General features: G+C 33.4%; 1 protein-coding gene across 1 annotated transcript; it reads left to right on the top strand.

Annotated features, from left to right (window-relative positions):
- The first annotated feature begins 8,991 nt into the window (after positions 1-8,991).
- On the top strand, positions 8,992-16,979 carry LOC110462912 (lactose-binding lectin l-2-like). Its single transcript, XM_021517150.1, has 5 exons — positions 8,992-9,212; positions 11,140-11,240; positions 12,772-12,862; positions 13,137-13,410; positions 16,873-16,979. Exons 1-5 carry the CDS (start codon positions 9,182-9,184, stop codon positions 16,910-16,912), a joined length of 537 nt encoding a protein of 178 aa, XP_021372825.1. The 5' UTR covers positions 8,992-9,181; the 3' UTR covers positions 16,913-16,979.
- The last annotated feature ends 5,659 nt before the right edge of the window (positions 16,980-22,638 follow it).

The following is a 22,638-nucleotide window of genomic DNA, read 5'->3' as shown; positions in this document are numbered from 1 at the left end:
CATTTCCCTACAGTATGACTATAATGGCCACAAATGGTCACCTCACCACTTAACGCTATAAAATGTACCTCCAGCATGACAATAATAGTCACGTCACTACCTTACGCTATAACCTTTAATTACAGCATGAAAATAATGGTTACATCCCTACCTAACTCTATAGCATTTACCTATAGTATGACTGAAATGACAACATCGCTATCTAACTCTTTAACATTAACCTACAGTATGACTATAATCTACCTAACGCTATAAAGTTTACCTACAGCATGAAAATAATGGTTACATCTCTCCCTAACTCTATAATATTTATCTACAGCATGACAATTATGGCAATATAACTACATAACTATGTACTATTTACCTACAGCATGACAAAATGGTCACCTCACTACATATGTACATAAATCTATCAAATTTACCTACAGCATGACAATGATGGTCACCTCACAGCCTAAATCTATCAAATTTACCTACAGCATTACAATAATGGTCACATCTCTACCTAAATCTATCAAATTTACCTACAGTATGACTCTAATGACCACATCGCTACCTAACTCTATAACATTTACCTGCAGTATGACTATAATGACCACATCGTTACCGAACTCTATAACATTTACCTATAGTATGACTGAAATGACAACATCACTATCTAACTCTATAACATTTACCTACAGGATGACTATAATGACAACATCGCTACCTAACGCTATAACATTTACCTACAGTATGACTATAATGAGACCACATCGTTACCGAACTCTATACCATTTACCTACAGTATGACTATAATGACAACATCGCTACCTAACGCTATAACATTTACCTGCAGTATGACCATAATGACCACATCGTTACCGAACTCTATACCATTTACCTACAGTATGACTATAATGACAGCATCGCTACCTAACTCTATAACATTTACCTACAGTATGACTATAATGACAACATCGCTACCTAACTCTATAACATTAACCCTACAGTATGACAAAAATGACAACATCGCTACCTAACTCTTTAACATTTACCTACAGTATGACTATAATGACCACATCGCTACCTAACTCTATAACATTAACCCTACAGGATGACAAAAATGACAACATCGCTACCTAACTCTTTACCATTTACCTACAGTATGACTATAATGACCACATCGCTACCTAACTCTATAACATTAACCCTACAGGATGACAAAAATGACAACATCGCTACCTAACTCTTTACCATTTACCTACAGTATGACTATAATGACCACATCGTTACCTAACTCTATAAAATGTACCTACAGCATGACTAAAATGACAACATCGCTACCTAACTTTTTAACATTAACCTACAGTATGACTATAGTGACCACATCGCTACCTAACTCTATAACATTTACCTACAGTATGACTATAATGACCACATCGCTACCTAACTCTATAGCATTTACCTACAGTATGACTATAATGACCACATCGCTATCTAACTCTTTAACATTAACCTACAGTATGACTATAATGGCCACATCGCTACCTAACTTTTTAACATTTACCTACAGTATGACTATAATGACCACATCGCTACCTAACTCTATAACATTTACCAACAGTATGACTATAATGACCACATCGCTACCTAACTCTATAGCATTTCCCTACAGTATGACTATAATGACCACATCGCTACCTAACTCTTTAGCATTTACCTACAGTATGACTATAATGACCACATCGTTACCTAACTCTATAACATTAACCTTCAGTATGACTTTAATGACCACATCTTTACCTAACTACATAACATTTACCTACAGTACGACTTAAATGACAACATCGCTACCTAACTCTATAACACTTACCTACAGTATGACTATAATGACCACATCGCCACCTAACTCTATAGCATTTACCTACAGTATGACTATAATGACCACATCGTTACCTAACTCTATAACATTAACCTTCAGTATGACTTTAATGACCACATCTTTACCTAACTACATAACATTTACCTACAGTATGACTTAAATGACAACATCGCTACCTAACTCTATAACATTTACCTACAGTATGACTATAATGACCACATCGCTACCTAACTCTATATCATTTACCTACAGAATGACAATAATGACCACATCGTTACCTAACTCTATAACATTTACCTACAGTATGACTATAATGACCACATCGCTACCTAACTCTATATCATTTACCTACAGAATGACAGTAATGACCACATCGTTACCTAACTCTATAACATTTACCTACATTATGACAATAATGACCACATCGCTACCTAACTTTTTAACATTTACCTACAGTATGACTATAATGACCACACCAAATAACTGTACACATTTAAAGATGTACTCATCTGGATTTCAGTCTCGTTCAGGTCTCGTTTTGATCTCGTGAAACAGGTTTATGTAATATTTAAAAAGTTATGATCAATTTAATAGCAAGCACGAAGCTGAAAAGTGTGTCAAAAAAATAGATACCAGTTATTTTTAAAAATTAATTTAGATGAATTTAAAAAATAAATGACCAATTTCGCGGTCATTTTGAAAATGTGTATTTCTTGAACTTCACGAAAGACCATAATTTCACCTTTTTTGAAATTTGATTGCTCACTTTGTGCCGCCATTTTTAATTGAAGCAGGTTAGGTTTTGCTGTACATCTTTATCACGTCCAATATTGACAAATAATTTGCAACAAACTGGAACACAATATATTTTTGGTATTTATTTTACTATTTAATGTAACTAGAACACTTTTTAGTTTTGAACCCGAAATGCTGAAATATAACACAAATAATAACGGGACAAATAAAAAACACACGGACGCTCCATTTTTAAGGCTGTTTAGAAAGAGACACCTATTTTCTTTTGATCTGTTAAACATTAAAAAAGTTTAGCAGCAGAATCGTTTATATCAAGCGTTCAATCTACACAAAATAACGAAAAAAAGAACATTTTGTTTTCAGAAAATAAGGGGTAGGAGTAATTGAAATTGCTTTTCTAAGTTAAAAGAATAAGTTAAGACATTTTACTTCCATAATTTAAAAGAAATTACTGTTTTCGTCAACTCTGCCAACATACATATCTGGGAAGATTTGGAAGATATTGTATGAATTTGTTCTGCAAATGGTCAAAACAGCAAAATTCTCTTTAAATCACATTTTATGTCAAATTTGTATCTTTGACCAGTTATAGCACAAAAACGAGCACACGGACACATAATTCCTTTTGCATTTTCTGCTATGTCATGAATTCCCTTTTCCAAAAATCCGTATCATTAAAAGTTTAATACAGGACATTTTCTACTTCTCTGAGGTGTACATCCTTAAATATTTACATTTGCATGGCATTGACCATGCATCACGAGACACAATTCTTAGCGTATTAATACAACACTGACCGGAACTACAATATCCAATATAAATAAACATGACGGCTGCTGAAATATCGCTGGGCATTGTGAGATTTGACAATGTCATTGTAAATTATTGTGCAAAATAAAAAATAAAATACTTTTATTACAACGAAAGCAAGACCAAGGTCTGCAATATCGTACAAAATATACATCGGTTGAAATCACCAATGCCGGCAATGGAAACAATTTTAACGCTCATGCAATTTATCAGAAATATCGTCTGTTACACTGCACTGATCAACAGGGGTTCGTTACAAATGTCTTAAATACACATATTCTATAGACCTACTGACACATATGTTACAGACCTACTGATATGAGTCACAGCACACATAAACATTTCAGACATTTGTAACGAACCTGTGCTCCGTCGCAAGATCACTCACTTCAAACGCTATCAGTTTCACGCGTCTCGCATCCACGGTTCCTCAGTTTCTGACGACATGTCAAATAACGAGGCTGTTATAGAATCTACCGACTGTTGTCAGGTTCCCATACAATCAACAAATACATTCACGCCTGGATTCTTCACAAAATGAGCAAAGAGAAAAGGTCGAATTAACTTCCAAAAATAACTCCCTCGTGGAGGGCAAGGCCGGATTTACGGTGTTCACTGTATTTGTCCATGCGAGAAATTTGTTCCGGGGGAAAATCGAAACAATTTCAAATCTAAACTTTAGATCAGAGTTCTATTGATAAACTTAAATCACCCTATAGACATATCATACGCAATTGTATTGATTTTGAATTGTGGAATAAAATTGAAGTGTTTGTTAATATTTCAAAGTACTACTTTGTTTGCCAATCAACACGCGACAATACGCTGTTCAAACTATTGAACGAAATTGTGTGGATTGTCGATAAGGCGGGCATTTTTAATTTTGAATATAAATTATAAGTTAAAAAAGAACATAAGAGGCAGAGAAAACGTAAATATTAGCATTGAACTGTTTTTGTATGGTATTTATGATCTATTTGAATGTCACAGCTTTGCAAGCAAACAAATCATAATGCGCGCTATAAGTACAATTTATTCATCCAAGTACAGATTATTCATTTAAAGCACATTGTAAACATCTAAAGTACATTTTATACAATAAAGTACATTTTATACATTTGAGTGCAGTACATTCTATATATTAAAATGCATTGTATACATTGAAGTACATTCTGGTACATTTAGATAAAGTACATTTTATACATTGTAGTACATTCTGATACATTTGGGCAAAGTACATTGTATACATTGTGGTACATTCTGATACATTTAGGCAAAGTACATTGTATACATTGTGGTACATTCTGATACATTTAGGCAAAGTACATTTCATACATTGTCGTACATTCTGATACATTTAGGTAAAGTACATTTCATACATTGTCGTACATTCTGATACATTTAGGCAAAGTACATTGTATACATTGTGGTACATTCTGATACATTTAGGTAAAGTACATTTTATACAATAAAGTACATTTTATACATTTGAGTGAAGTACATTCTATATATTAAAATGCATTGTATACATTGTAGTACATTCTGGTACATTTAGGTAAAGTACATTTTATTTTACATTGTGGTACATTCTGATACATTTAGGCAAAGTACATTGTATACATTGTGGTACATTCTGATACATTTAGGTAAAGTACATTTTATACAATAAAGTACATTTTATACATTTGAGTGAAGTACATTCTATATATTAAAATGCATTGTATACATTGTAGCACATTCTGGTACATTTAGGTAAAGTACATTTTATTTTACATTGTGGTACATTCTGATACATTTAGGTAAAATACATTTTATACATTGTCTTACATTCTGATACAATTAGGTAAAGTACGTTTTATACAATTAAGTACATTTTATACATTTGAGTGAAGTACATTCTATATATTAAAATGCATTGTATACATTAAAGTACATTCTGGTACATTTAGATAAAGTACATTTTTTCATTGTAGTACATTCTGATACATTTAGGTAAAAGACATTTTATACATTGTCGTACATTCTGATACAATTAGGTTAAGTAGATTTTATTCATTGTAGTAAATACATTCTGATACATTTAGGTAAAGTACATTTTATACATTGTGGTACATTCTGATACATTTAGGTAAAAGACATTTTATACATTGTCGTACATTCTGATACATTTAGGTAAAAGACATTTTATACATTGTCGTACATACTGATACAATTAGGTTAAGTAGATTTTATTCATTGTAGTAAATACATTCTGATACATTTAGGTAAAGTACATTTTATTTTACATTGTGGTACATTCTGATACATTTAGGTAAAAGACATTTTATACATTGTCGTGCATTCTGATACAATTAGGTTAAGTAGATTTTATACATTGTAGTACATACATTCTGATATATTCAGGTAAAGTACATTTCATACATTGTGGTACATTCTGATACATTTAGGTAAAGTACATTTCATACTATGTGGTACATTCTGATACATTTAGGTAAAGTACATTTTATACATTGTGGTACATTTTGATACAATTAGGTAAAGTACATTTTATACATTGTGGTACATTCTGATACAATTAGGTTAAGTAGATTTTATACATTGTGGTACATTCTGATACAATTAGGTAAAGTACATTTTATACAATAAAGTACATTTTATGCATTTGAGTGAAGTACATTCTATATATTAAAATGCATTGTATACATTGAAATACATTCTGGTACATTTAGATAAAGTACATTTTTTCATTGTAGTACATTCTGTTACATTTAGGTAAAAGACATTTTATACATTGTCGTACATTCTGATACAATTAGGTTAAGTAGATTTTATACATTGTAGTACATTCTGGTACAATTAGGTAAAATACATTTAATACAATAAAGTACATTTTATACATTTGAGGGGAGTACATTCTATATATTAAAATGCATTGTATACATTGAACTACATTCTGGTACATTTAGGTAAAAGACATTTCATACATTGTCGTACATTCTGATACAATTAGGTAAAGTACATTTTATACACTGTAGTACATTCTGATACATTTAGGTAAAATACATTTGATACATTGTAGTACATACATTCTGATATATTCAGGTAAAGTACATTTTATACATTGTAGTACATACATTCTTATACATTCAGGTAAAGTACATTTTTATTCATTGTAGTACATTCTGATACACTTAGGTAAATAAAGTACATTTTATACATTGTAGTACATACATTTTGATATATTCAGGTAAAGTACATTTTATACATTGTAGTTCATACATTCGGATACATTCAGGTAAAGTACATTTTATACATTGTAGTACATACATCCTGATACATTCAGGTAAAGTACATTTTTATTTATTGTAGTACATTCTGATACATTTAGGTAAAATACATTTTATACATTGTGGTACATTCTGATACATTTAGGTAAAGTACATTTTATACATTGTGGTACATTCTGATACTCTTAGGTAAATAAAGTACATTTTATACATTGTAGTACATTCTGATACATTTAGGTAAATAAAGTACGTTTCATACATTGTGGTACATTCTGATACAATTAGGTAAAGTACATTGTATACATTGTAGTACATTCTGATACATTTAGGTAAAGTACATTTTTATACATTGTAGTTCATTCTGATACATTTAGGTAAATAAAGTACGTTTCATACATTGTGGTACATTCTGATACATTTAGGTAAAGTACATTTTTATACATTGTAGTACATTCTGATACATTTAGGTAAATAAAGTACATTTCATACATTGTGGTACATTCTGATACATTTAGGTAAAGTACATTTCATACTATGTGGTACATTCTGATACATTTAGGTAAAGTACATTGTATACATTGTAGTACATTCTGATACATTTAGGTAAACAAGTACATTTTATACATTGTGGTACATTCTGGTACATTTAGGTAAAGTACATTTCATACTATGTGGTACATTCTGATACATTTAGGTAAATAAAGTACATTTCATACATTGTGGTACATTCTGATACAATTAGGTTAAGTACATTGTATACATTGTAGTACATTCTGATACATTTAGGTAAAGAACATTGTATACATTGTAGTACATTCTGATACATTTAGGTAAACAAGTACATTTTATACATTGTGGTACATTCTGGTACATTTAGGTAAAGTACATTTCATACTATGTCGTACATTCTGATACATTTAGGTAAATAAAGTACATTTCATACATTGTGGTACATTCTGATACATTTAGGTAAAGTACATTGTATACATTGTATTACGTACATTCTGATACATTTAGGTAAATAAAGTACATTTCATACATTGTGGTACATTCTGATACATTTAGGTAAAGTACATTGTATACATTGTATTACGTACATTCTGATACATTTAGGTAAATAAAGTACATTTCATACATTGTGGTACATTCTGATACATTTAGGTAAAGTACATTGTATACATTGTATTACGTACATTCTGATACATTTAGGTAAATAAAGTACATTTCATACATTGTGGTACATTCTGATACATTTAGGTAAAGTACATTGTATACATTGTATTACGTACATTCTGATACATTTAGGTAAATAAAGTACATTTCATACATTGTGGTACATTCTGATACATTTAGGTAAAGTACATTGTATACATTGTATTACGTACATTCTGATACATTTAGGTAAAGTACATTGTATACATTGTATTACGTACATTCTGATATATTCAGGTAAAGTATATTTTATACATTGTGGTACATTCTGATACATTTAGGTAAAGTACATTTCATACATTGTGGTACATTCTGATACATTTAGGTAAAGTACATTGTATACATTGTAGTACATTCTGGTACATTTTATGCATTTAAGCGCACTTTTAGACATTTTTATAAATTGAGAGCACATTTTCGTACATTTTATACATTTAAACTTAATTTTATACTTTAAGAACCTGCTATGCATTAAAAATATTTTATTTTTATATAAGAAGAATCAACTACAACTCTATTTTCCCTTTATTGTTGTTCAAGTAGAGCATTCCAGATATGTTTCTTTCTCAGGATGGTCACCATCAGGCGGAAAGGAAAGACATCAGAAATTCACACACAAAGAGGCGAAGCTGTGCTCGGCGAACTTTTGGAAGCTGAAATTCCATTGATCAAATTTACAAGATTTCTATTCATTAGATATTTTAAGCGGGTTTTTGTTTACATAATTCTTAAGAAATATATTTTTCCGAATTGGTTCCTTACTGCAAGGCAAAGGATAATGATCTATGACGTCATTTAACCACGTGACTGAAAATGTATCATCCTATAAGTGAGTATCATTACACTTATTAGTCGTCTCTTCACATGTATGTAGTATGTACTAGAAATTGGACTCTGAAAACTCGAACTAATGGGACACATAGAACCGTGCCATAATGTAGGTAACCTAAATCTGGTATAGATGTAGTGTGGCCCTGTTAAAACTCTCACGTCACGATAAGGCATGACCTGAACCTTCCTGTTCTTTCCATACATGTTTCCACAGGCAAACGCACACGCTTCCAAGTGTATAACGATTGATAGCGTTTACAGTCTTACCATTATTGAGGTGGAGGTCATTCAGCCTTATCGAAACGTACACAGTTTTAAGTAAATCAACTCACCTGAAACCTGCCAACAGTTACATGATCGAAACATGTGAAAGTGACCACGTGACTGGAAACGTAATTTGGCATACCAGTCTACACCAAAGATGAAGGCAGTTATAGCACTTTTGATTTGTGGTAAGGTTTCTGTTCTTGTTCCTTTTCTTTTGAATGAACTTAATTTTCGTTTGCAATCCATATTGCTGTTATCGAATTGTTTATTGAGAACTTTCATCTGCTCGTTTATATAAATATCAACACACATTCACTTTAAATCATAACCGCGTGATTATGTGGGTTAAATTAAAGTTACAGAGGTCGTAATTTTGCCAGTGCCTCCGCCAGGAGTCGAACCCGGGACCTCTGGCTTACTAGTCTTACGCTCTACCGAATGCGCTTTAAAGTGAAATTATCCCTAGCCGAGTCGGTAGGAAGCGGCTAGTATTTTACCAGGGTGACATTAACAAGGATGAAATACGAACAAAAGTGGCAACAATAACTGTTTAACAATACATCCACACTATTAAAACAACATAAATAACTATATTGACAACAATGATAGCTTAGTATCAGAACATTTCATATTATTGTAAAATTCGAACTTCTTTATCAGTGAATGTATTTTATCTGTAACCTAACATGTATTAGTATTGTACTGTTATAGCATATGATCATCTGTGAACATCTACATGAAAACAAGGGAATTTCCTAGTGAAAACAAAACCATAAATCGATAAAACTAGGGCAAAATATGAAGAATGAGGAGTAAGGAGAAAGAAATAACAAAACTTGCGAGCATGATAAAACAATATCTACTAAAAATCAGCACGTTTATCGTACAGCTCTGGAGTAAACCGTCCATGTTGGTCATATTGTAAGTTGCAATCAAGACAAGTGTAGTCAGTAATGTTCTTGAATAAAGATCAGCTGGGTACGTATTTCTTGTCCTGGTTACCTTTTTTAATAAACTGAGTTTCACATGTAAGCAAAAACAAGTCAGCAATGTTAACACCTACCTGTCTTATTAATATCTCTGTTAGCCTTTCGTGAAAGGAAACCTATCAGTATAAGAGAAAAAAGGTTTGGTACATGTGGAGGTATGGTCGCGTTGATAAGGAAAAGCCCAATGTTGTGACAGAAGAAACAGTTTGAGGAGAGGATGCTGAAGATTGATCATCAGGAGACGAGACATTTCAGAAAATGGCGGTTTTCCTATTTGGACTAATTGTTTCCCTTAACCCCTTTCTGGACGACCTGAATAGGACGCTGAACACTTCCGGAACACCTGGTCCTATTCTCCTTTGTTGTATGCACATCATTCTTTTAACAATAGAGTTCTATAGTTGTTTTCGATTTTGAGTTCAAATATAATGATGGTTTTGTGAACACTTTTGGAGAATATTGGGAAGGGTTTCTTTGATTAAAATGCAAGCCAATTTTTTTGCTGTGACCAGGAATATAAAAGTGTCTGCAGACAAAGATTAATTAAATTGACGTTTTGACTACCGACAAAAATATATTACGTACATGTAGTAAAATATATTTCAAACACTTAATTCTTTTTTGAGTGATGGACCTAATATTTATAATCCACTTTTCAAGCGAACCTTATACAGTGTGGTCTTTTAAAACTTTTCTATGGCGTAGTTTTCAACAATATTCATCAATATTTTGCAATTCACACTCTAATTGGTAGTTTCTCCATAGTTAAGCCTTTATGGAAAGCTTTCGTAATTTTGCACTATCAAAAATAGTTAAATCGCTTGTTACTTTATGTCCACTATACCTGTATGGGGATGAGTGGTATGCTAAGGTCATATGCGTTATGCGGTTGTAGTTGTTTTTATATGAAAAGCCTTTTAGTGAATTTATGTCACATTATCATTAATTCCATGACGTCTCCAAGCTAATTTCCAAACATCTATATCAACAGTGTTACTAGATTTCCTTGGTATTGTTTGTAATACAGAGAGAGGAAGTTGCATGGACCGTCAAAGTCGCCTCGTAAATCTCCACCAAATTTACATGCAACAATGTATTATCATTTTTATTCGGTCCCATACAGGTTTGGGCGTTGTATATCCTGCATGTGACCCAGGGTGGACCCAGTTTAAAGAAAACTGCATTTGGTTCAGTAACACTCAAAAGATCTGGACCGATGCTGAAGTAAGTAAACCTAAAGCAAACAGAGGAATTCGTATGCTTATCCAATGTTTATAATGTTCCCCAAACGAAGTGGGTGATTATTGATTTTACTCCGTTTCTTCTTCTTCTTCTTCTTCTTCTTCTTTATCATCTTCTTCTATTTTCGCAACTGCGCATCTAAAATGGCCACTGTATACTGGCTTCTTATTGGTCGAAATATATACCTTGTTTGATATCATTCAAATTTAGTATGTAGTTTACATTCACACACGTAAGTTCACATACATATACAGTATCTGAATACTGGTTCTCCTACTTTAGGAGGAAGATACCAAACAAGATAAGACAAGTAGGTGTCTTTTGGCACTGCGAACCAAACTGCGACATCTTTTTTCTGTTTCGACAATCTTACTGCGGTATTCTGGCTTCTGATTGGTCGAAATTCATATAGTGTTCGATTTCACTCAAAGTTAGTATGTATGAGTATTATGGCATTGCGATCCTTTTCTGATGCATCTTTATGACTATGGGGGACTTCTGTAATGGTCCCCAATTAGTACTTATTATTATTATCCTTCTTCTTCTTGTTCCGCCGTAACATTTTGGTCGACACATTTCTCAAAAACTATTGGACGGAAAATAATGAAACTTTACACAAGTTTTCATCATGGTAAGTGGGTGTGCAAATGACCTATCATTTTCCGATTTGTCAACCGTGATGGCCACCACGGTCTCTGATTGGTCGAATTTAGATATTGGTCGATTTTGCACAAAATTGGTATGTATGTGTATTTTGGCACTGCGAACATAGCTGCGGGTGTGTTTGGGGATCTCCCATTACAATTAGCACTTGGTATTTATTGTGAGTGTATTGTTGACATTAGTACAGTTATATGCATAGGATTTATCCGTATATAATAAAATATGACAAACGGAATCCATCAGTATCTTTGTTTCTAATTTGTCTTTAAAGTGTTTAAAAAATAAATAATTCTCAAATAGGGACGATTGAAAAACATGGATTAGCAATCTTAACGGAATGATATAGAAAACGGAATGATATAGAAAACGGAAGCAACCATTCTACAGTATGATCTTATGGTGACACCGTTATAATATAGTAATATTGTAAATCTGATAATGCAGGAAAACTAAGAATCAGCAACTGTCAATTTAAAACAAACTCTTCCTGCACTGAAATAGCCAATGATATGTCAACTGTCACCACATTTGACTGTAAAATGGAATATTGGCCATCACTCCGTCCATGGTACAGCTTGTTCTTGTCAGTATATATCAGTGCGTACAAGGCTTGTCTACTATTATTTATAGTAAGTAACGGATTATAAAAACAAATTTGCCCTATCCCGAATCTGAGTTTATTTATATTTTCGATTTTCTGAAATAATGTATCGGTTGCATTAGTAAGCAATTTCAGCGTTAATAATGACATGGCGATTCTTAAAGTTTGCAGTATAAATGGGAAATGTTTTTTTAATATTATTGTCCGGTAAACAATTAGGTATACGTTTTTCTATTTTCTATCTTACAGTTGGACTGTCGCAAACACAACGCCTGGCTGATGACTGATGATAATGAAGATAAACACAATTTTATTTCCGATATCTTGTATGTCTTCAAAAGTAAGATCTTGTCATTTTCTTATCTGGTTATGATATATAAATCAACCCTGATTCAAATTGACGCCATTATACAATATTTTGGAATTTTCATTTTCAAGATTGCTTAATAATATTTGATACCGAAAGAACATAAAGTAAATGGCAACATAAATAATGGCCTGCGGCAGAAAAATACCCTGTAAGTAAGATAATTTGGAACATGTAACAAAAACATTTGGTCATGTAAAGGGAAAGGCTTGCTTAGTCTTTTTCTCTTATTCAAATGTTATAATAGGTTTCCACTTCAATCATTTCTTCATCGGCGGAAATGACGTTGCTTTTGAGAATCAGTGGCGTTGGTTAGAAACTGGTATCCACGTTGGTCCATTCTCCAAATGGGGTGCTGGGGAACCGGATGGAAACAACTCCAAGAACTGCTTATCACTTAAGTGGCAGGATGATCGAAATCTAGTATGGTCTGACGAAACTTGCGGACACATTTCGACCAGGCCAACAAGCGGGAACAAATCTCACGTACATGGCGCTGAAAACTACATCTGTGAAAAGCTGTAAGTAAAATAAACAATATATAATTATTTATTTTTCCATGTGTGCCGCTTATTAAAGGACCTATGTAAACCAAAAATATAATGTATCTGATTGATACTTCAACAATCCTTTTACATTGTTCCTATGCGTGAAACCAGTGACGATAGGGTAAAAACTACTGGCAACATTTCACGGCCTACAGGTTAAACGTGTGCAGATAGGGTAAGTACTACTGTTAATCTCATGGCCTACAGGTTAAAACTGTCAAAAAAGGGTGAAAACTACTGTTTACATTTAACGGCCTACAGGTTAAACCTATGAAAAAAGGGTGAAAACTACTGCTAACACTTCACGGCCTACAGGTTAAACCTGTAAAAATAAGGTGAAAACTACTGTTAACATTTCACGGTCTAGATCTTAAACCTGTTATGATAGGGTGAAAACTAGTGTTTACATATCACGGCCTACAAGTTGAACCAGTGACGATAGGGTGAAAATTACTGTTAATTTCAAGGCCTACAGGTTAAACCTGTGAAGAAAGGATGGAAACTATTGTTAATTTCAAGGTCTAGAAATTAAACCTGTATAATAGGTTTAAAACTACTGTTAACATTTCACTGCCTACAGGTTAAATCAGTGAAGATAGGGTGAAAACTACTGTTAACATTTCACGGCATACAGGTTAAACGTGTTAAGAAAAGATGAACACTACTGTTAACATTTCACGGCATACAGGTTCAACCGGTGAAAATAAAGTGAAAACAACTGTTAACATTTCACGGTCTAGAGGTTAAAACTGTTTAGACAGGGTGAAAACTACTGTTCACATTTCACGGCCTACAGGTTAAACCAGTACAATAGGGTGAAAAGTACTGTTTACATATCACGTCCTATAGGTTACACCAGTATAATATGGTGAAAACTACTGTTAACACTTCATGGCATACAGGTTAAATAAGTGAAGATAAGGTGAAAACTACTGTAAACATTTCATGTCGAACATGTTAGACCTGTTAAGACAGGGTGAGAACTACTGTTAACATACTACGGTCTACAGGTTAAACGTGTTAAGAGTATAAGGTGTAAACTACTGTTAACATTTCACTGCATACAGGTTAAACAAGATAAGAAAGTGTGAAAACTACTGTTAACATTTCAAAAACCTACAGGTTAAATCTGTTAAAATAGGGTGAAAACTACTATTAATATTTCACGGCCTACAGGTTAAACCGGTGAAAATAAAGTGAAAACAACTGTTAACATTTCATGGTCTACAGGTTAAACCTGTGAAGATAGAGTGAAAACTACTGTTAACATTTCACGGCCTACAGGTTAAACCAATGAAGATAGAGTGAAAACTACTGTTAACATTTCATGGTCTACAGGTTAAACCTGTGAAGAAAGGGTAGACACTACTGTCAATTTCACGGTCTAGAAATTAAACCTGTATAATAGGTTAAAAAACTACTGTTAATATTTCACGGCCTTCAGGTTAAACCAGTGAAGATAGGGTGAAAACTACTTTTTACATTTCACAGCCTACAGGTTAAACCAGTAAAGATAGGGTGAAAAGTACTGTTAACATTTCACGGCATACAGGTTAAACCAGTATAATTGGTTGAAAACTACTGTTAACATTTCATGGCCTACAGGTTAAACCTGTTAAGACAGGGTGAAAACTACTGTTAACATTTCATGGTCTACAGGTTAAACCTGTGAAGAAAGGGTAGACACTACTGTCAATTTCACGGTCTAGAAATTAAACCTGTATAATAGGTTAAAAAACTACTGTTAATATTTCACGGCCTTCAGGTTAAACCAGTGAAGATAGGGTGAAAACTACTTTTTACATTTCACAGCCTACAGGTTAAACCAGTAAAGATAGGGTGAAAAGTACTGTTAACATTTCACGGCATACAGGTTAAACCTGTATAATTGGTTGAAAACTACTGTTAACATTTCATGGCCTACAGGTTAAACCTGTTAAGACAGGGTGAAAACTACTGTTAACATTTCATGGTCTACAGGTTAAACCTGTGAAGAAAGGGTAGACACTACTGTCAATTTCACGGTCTAGAAATTAAACCTGTATAATAGGTTAAAAAACTACTGTTAATATTTCACGGCCTTCAGGTTAAACCAGTGAAGATAGGGTGAAAACTACTTTTTACATTTCACAGCCTACAGGTTAAACCAGTAAAGATAGGGTGAAAAGTACTGTTAACATTTCACGGCATACAGGTTAAACCTGTATAATTGGTTGAAAACTACTGTTAACATTTCATGGCCTACAGGTTAAACCTGTTAAGACAGGGTGAAAACTACTGTTAACATTTCATGGTCTACAGGTTAAACCTGTGAAGAAAGGGTAGACACTACTGTCAATTTCACGGTCTAGAAATTAAACCTGTATAATAGGTTAAAAAACTACTGTTAATATTTCACGGCCTTCAGGTTAAACCAGTGAAGATAGGGTGAAAACTACTTTTTACATTTCACAGCCTACAGGTTAAACCAGTAAAGATAGGGTGAAAAGTACTGTTAACATTTCACGGCATACAGGTTAAACCAGTATAATTGGTTGAAAACTACTGTTAACATTTCATGGCCTACAGGTTAAACCTGTTAAGACAGGGTGAAAACTACTGTTAACATTTCATGGTCTACAGGTTAAACCTGTGAAGAAAGGGTAGACACTACTGTCAATTTCACGGTCTAGAAATTAAACCTGTATAATAGGTTAAAAAACTACTGTTAATATTTCACGGCCTTCAGGTTAAACCAGTGAAGATAGGGTGAAAACTACTTTTTACATTTCACAGCCTACAGGTTAAACCAGTAAAGATAGGGTGAAAAGTACTGTTAACATTTCACGGCATACAGGTTAAACCTGTATAATTGGTTGAAAACTACTGTTAACATTTCATGGCCTACAGGTTAAACCTGTTAAGACAGGGTGAAAACTACTGTTAACATTTCATGGTCTACAGGTTAAACCTGTGAAGAAAGGGTAGACACTACTGTCAATTTCACGGTCTAGAAAGTAAACCTGTATAATAGGTTAAAAAACTACTGTTAATATTTCACGGCCTTCAGGTTAAACCAGTGAAGATAGGGTGAAAACTACTTTTAACATTTCACGGCTTACAGGTTAAACCAGTGAAGATAGGGTGAAAAGTACTGTTAACATTTCACGGCATACAGGTTAAACCTGTTAAGACAGGGTGAAAACTACTGTTAACATTTCACGGCCTACATGTTAAACAAGTGAAGATAGTGTATAAACTACTGTTTACATTTCACGGCCTACAGGTTAAACCTGTTAAGACAGGGTGACAACTACTGTTAACATATCACAGCCTAGAGGTTAGACATGTTAAGGCACATATTAAAATTTAATAAAGGAACAGGAGAATGTTAAAATTATTAAGATATTAAAATTATATTTTACTCCTGCACAATGTATTTATCATATATTGCAGAGTCAGCAATGGAGGATCGATGGTTGTTGGACGTCGGTGAGGAAGTGATAGGGACCAGTTTAAGTGTAGTGCATAAAGTATGAATAAATTCGAAAACTTAAAATCTATTATGATTTTGATTGTTTTTATTAAAATACAGTAAAATTAAGTTAACCCTGGAGTCAGATAAGAAATAATTTCGAACTTTGTTTTACCCTGATTATATCTATTCTACCATCTTGTTTATTGTTTACCTACGTTACGCCTTGCGCTGTACAGCTTACCAGGGGTAACTACCTGCGAGGTCCCAATCAACGCTGAGAAAGAACAGAAGGCAGGTCTACTTTAACGCTATAGAAGGTCTTCATAAATATGTTTTCTTAAGTTCACACCGTATGCCATTCAAATGCAATGAATAGAAAAAGTTAGACAAACTACTGTTAACGTGTTAAGTGTATAAAGTACTCAACCAATATATTTCAAATAAAAAGGAAAGGTATGAACGGTAGGAAAATCAGCCGATTTTCCTTTCCTGGATGAAGGAAATCGTTTTGGGCCTATCGAACAGATAAACATTTGTTATTAACTCTGTTTAATTTCACCGTACCATCTGACAAGGAAAACGTCGAACCAACACTCAAAGCTGTCTCTTATGTATTATACATGTATATTCCCTGACCTTCCACAATATCCAATTAAACGTACGCAATGTTTATCTTCCCTATGATTTTTTTAACAGGTCTCGCTTGTTGGTTAAGTTATTCAATCTGCTAGAGACGATTTATTGGAAAACGTTGTTCCAAAGTATCTCAGTCGCGATCACCTAGGACGCGATACTGTAATCAAAGACCACACAACAACATTTGTCCGTCGGTATACAAATGGTCCATTTATCTATATTGAAACGACGTTCATATAGTATGCACAAAGGTAGACCTTATGTGAAACCATTGATTTTAGTACATTGTACCAACTGATGGCTACATTCTGTCTTCGGATCCTTCCCTGCTAATGGTCAACATAATGACGCCAAAATTTGCCAAGCACATGGTTCTGACCAATGCTGAAGGTATCCAAACTTGGTTATATGACAATGTTATATTGATTGTTGACCGTGGTTTTCGTGACGTTACTGATATGTTAGAAGACTTTGGTATAATTTCCAAAATCCTTACTTCCTCAGCAAAGGGCAGACGCAACACAGTGCAGAAGAGGCAAATGAGTTTCACCTTGTTACAAATGTCAGTAGGGTGATCGAGTTAGTAAATGGCCGAATAAAAAAGTGGAGGGCACTTGCAAACACCATGCCAAACAGCCATATTACTTCGAGGAGACTAAATTGGGATCGTATGGGAATAATGAAATATTTTCCGGCTACCACTGGCAACTTCATTACCCCACCGATGACATCACTCCTAAGATAATGATATCGTTGTCAAATACCCAAACTCGCTAAAACCCAAAATTGAACTCAGTGGTTGGGTCAAGAAAGAGTGCTCTGGAAATCCTTTGATGGCACTGATGTCCCTGAATTCCCATAGCTGTCAGAGGAGGAACTGCTAGACCTCACTATGGGATTGTACCAAATAAAGTAGATCAAAACCCCCACTACTGAACACCTGTCCGAGCATGGTCGGTATGAGCTGATGTTGTACAGAGCCTGGATTTATAAAGCTTAAGATACCATCTCGTCACACCTCCTTACACAGATATAATGTTTTGGTGGAGTTCAGTATTGGTTTGATGCCAATAAATGAGTTCAGTTGTGTCATGTACGAAGCATACTTGTCGTTTGTACATGCAGTGCGTAAAGCGGGTGCTCAGGTTGTTGGCTGTTGTGCCCAGGACATCTGTCCTACTGTCCTATGGTTTCTTGGCTACTATCGACACTTCCGTGAACTAGCCCATTACTGCCATGCCATCTGTACCCTACTTTGAAAGTGTTACTAATGCTGCTGTAATCGACACTAGAGATGAGTCTGATAGCGGCAGTTGAGTATCTTGGAAGACCTACACATCTACATTTAAATTGCCTTTCTCTGAGTTACAAGGATAGATAATAAATGAATGTAACCTAGATAGAAGTATGAATCATCTATATGACTGGTTATCTTTTACAACCATTTTTTTGTCATTAATGCAACTTTAATATCTGGTGATGAGAAAAGAGATGCACTTAGTCCTTTTATTTCAAAACACAAGAAAAGATGTTTTTTAAGTTTTTAAATTTAAATATCATCATATAACTAATATCAATGCCCTTTTTGTACAATCAGCGCTTAAATATTGGAAATAGGCAAAACAAATGACGAAAAACATTGAATGGGTAAACTTTAACAATTGAGGGTAGGATACCTAAAACTGCCAGCAAATCACACTTCATACATTAAATTAATCATTTAATTGTAACTGTGGTGGCAAATGCCATATTTTTAATTGTAAGAAATCAAATAAGGACCTGGAACTCACTCAACCACAGGTGCTGAGCATATATTATGTGATATAAATAATATACAATATTAATATCTTATACTTATAGCATATAAATGGTGTCCTGCACCTTTTAATTCACTTAAGATATAGAGGTATTGGAAATTTTCCAAGTAAGAGATGTGTCCAAAAGCCATACCTCGGTTTAAAAAAGGAAAGTGTGTAGTAAATATGTATTTTGTGTAAATTTACTCAAACGAATAAAAATGTAAATGTCAACCTAAAATATCAGTTAGAATGGAAATTGTTGAGAAAACAAAACACTTTCCATTTGAAAATGACCTAAAAGACCCTCTTGATTTAATCATCCGTTTTATATAACAATCTTTGATTGAATTTCTGCAACTTTTTTATTCTTTTATATATACCTTTTTCATTTATACATATTTTCAAAATCAGAAATGGTATTATTTTAGTTGTTTTAGCAGCAAATTATATTTGTGATTTACCCTAGCCCTTTTGGTACCCAAAAAACTCACTTTCGGGCAAACTTTTGCTTTAGTTTTTGCGCATATAATACAATATAACATCTCAATGTCTTATGACAAACTAAAGAGGAGACAATCCGAAAATACCAGGGCCAAAAAAAGGTCATCCTTTGTAGAGGATACTTAAATGTTGACAGATATGATGACTAACGTTGAAATATCAGACATAAATGAAAATATAACAGATAAATGCAAACAGGCAAGGGGGGGGGGGAAACTATTAGGATATTAAATGAAGAAATAGAAAAACAAACCTAGCTCGCTTGTTAGATATTTTGGATTCTCGTATGTAGAAGGCGAATATTTAGACACTCAATATCAAATCTGGCAAAACCAGAGAAACAAACAGGAAACCTCTAAAAATTGAGGAGAGTTTTGTATTTATTTTTTATAATCATTGTTCATTTTGTCAGTCGCTTCACTTTGTTGATACATGTGCAAATAGTATACATTCTTAACAACACAGTAAATAATTTATCTCTTAAACGTGAAAATGGGAATACAGACATTGTAAGGTATTATGAATGAACAAAACCTAAATACATTTTGATAAAGACCATCGTATTTGTGATGCATATAATATACTGTTGTATGTTGAATGAAGATATTTCTAAAATAAAACATTGTCATTCCTATCAGCAAACAACTGGGATTCTGTGTGTTGTAAACCGCCCACTAATATAATGTTCTGTCCAATGCTAATACCAAACGTACTTCCGGTTGATGAATCTTTCTACAGCTAATGAAAAATGTTGATAGCGTACCATATCGAAACCTTCTTAAAATCAGATATTGGCCAATCATGTAGTTGTATTAAAATAGTATGTCTATCGTATTCATTTATTAATGTTTCATGTAAGATGATGTCAGTCAGGCTTTCACTAACGAATAGTTTGCCATCTTTCTTAAAAGGTAGAAATATAAATTACTAGAATTTACCAAGTTAATTATTTATTGTGTGAATGTTTTCGAATTTCCTTTTTTAGTGATCATTCTGGATCAAGATACTTCCTTTAAGCAGGTTGATCCTGGGAGATACGGCTAAAGAAACCATTGCCACTGGGGGCTATTATGGATTGCCTTGCCTTGTTCATTGTGTTATATAAAGTCGATGTTTTTGCTTACGCTCATAACTTGTGCCTTGTTGTTTCGTTGCTGCTACTACAGTTCTCACATTAAGGATGTGACATTACAAATAATTTACCTAGATTTACGATGAAGCAAAAGACGCTTTCCCTTCAGGAACACCTGGTCATACTCGCCTTGTAATGTTCCAATCATCTTCATGTAACTGTTTTAATTGTTTATATTTCGTTCTAGTTGTATTGCTTTTAAGCTCAAATTACTGTTGTGTGTACTATGTGGTACTCTTTAAGAGACTTGCATTGTCTCTAACCGGTACGTGGTACGTGTTCTATAGATGTGCATGCTCTATTGATATTTAATTGTATAAGGTATGTGTTCGTCAATAGAGTATGCCAGCTCGACAATAATAGGGACCCGGTACGTATGATTCAAACTAAAGACTTGGGCCTGTATTCATGAAACCGATTTTAAGCTCAAGCTCAGATTATGTGCTCGAGCCTTTCTTGTTCCTTTGATTAAATTTATATATATGGCGGATTTCACAATAACTCAGCATTTTCTGTCTTATGGAAGTAAACTGTTTTAATTCAATTGCACAAGAACATAGCAAAATATCATATCATTTTATTAGATCTGCTTCTAATGGTGAATAAATTAAAGTAAAAATATAAACAATATCATTTTATAGTTTTGCTGCTTTAGAGTTTTTTTTATTCTCGGATAGGATATTTTCTGGTTCAGGAATCTACTGTGCATCCATTATTGCATTTTCAAGTTAATGTTGAAACTTGAAATCATCACTTTCTACAATCATTGTGAATGTTATTGATATTGGGGACTACTCACCTTTCAGTTAACACTTTTATATGTTAAAAAATCTAGTTCAATACAAAAAGAAAACATGATTTTAAATTATGTTGCTAACATGACATCTTTCTGTCCTTCTTTGAAAATTCATGTTTGCAAAATCATGATCACAATAATCAAGTATTTACATGTCATTCTGTCATATTTGCTATCAAACAGCTCACCCTGTGATCAGAAGTACATTTGTTACACCTTACAACTATGGTCATATTTAGATGTACCAATTCCGTCTTTTCGTATTGCAGAGTTATCTGCTCTTGTGAGCAGGTATTGACTGTTACGTCATTAGTTTATGAGAGTAACGTCATGAATTTTTGAGAAAACGACGTAATTTTCTCACACAAACTAATGACGTAACAATCAATACCTGCTCACAAGAGCAGATAACTCTGCATTACGAAAAGAAGGAATTGGAAAATGTTGCTATCATAACATTGGAAACGTCTGTCCTGTTTGATGTCACCAAATGTTGCCGTGTGTTAATTATATACAAACTGCCTGCAGTAAGCATCTGTAAGCACAGCTGATATAGAGGGTCAATATGGACCAAATGGTAGCAAAACAAAAAGTGTTTGTTTCTTTAATAAATTATTTGATATTCATTTACTTTCTGTCCTTTTAGTAATGAAAGCAACAAGGAATGTTTGGAACATTTTATTTCTCTTTTATTCTCCGTTAATTTTCTTTATTTCTGAAACAAACGAAAGAATTATTTAAATGTTAGTCAAAATAATACAATACCTATTTATCACTCTTGATGTCTGTTATGTGCAATTTGTTGCTAATGTTACTAATATGGACAGATATTACGCTCAAACACTACAACTAGGACAGAATATGTTTCTTATGCTATTAA

The sequence above is a fragment of the Mizuhopecten yessoensis genome, unplaced genomic scaffold (genome assembly GCF_002113885.1).
Source record: "Mizuhopecten yessoensis strain PY_sf001 unplaced genomic scaffold, ASM211388v2 scaffold10845, whole genome shotgun sequence".
NCBI classification, from domain to species: Eukaryota; Metazoa; Mollusca; class Bivalvia; order Pectinida; family Pectinidae; genus Mizuhopecten; species Mizuhopecten yessoensis.
Note: the sequence above shows the minus strand (reverse complement) of the source record. Positions and strands in the feature narration are given on the sequence as shown.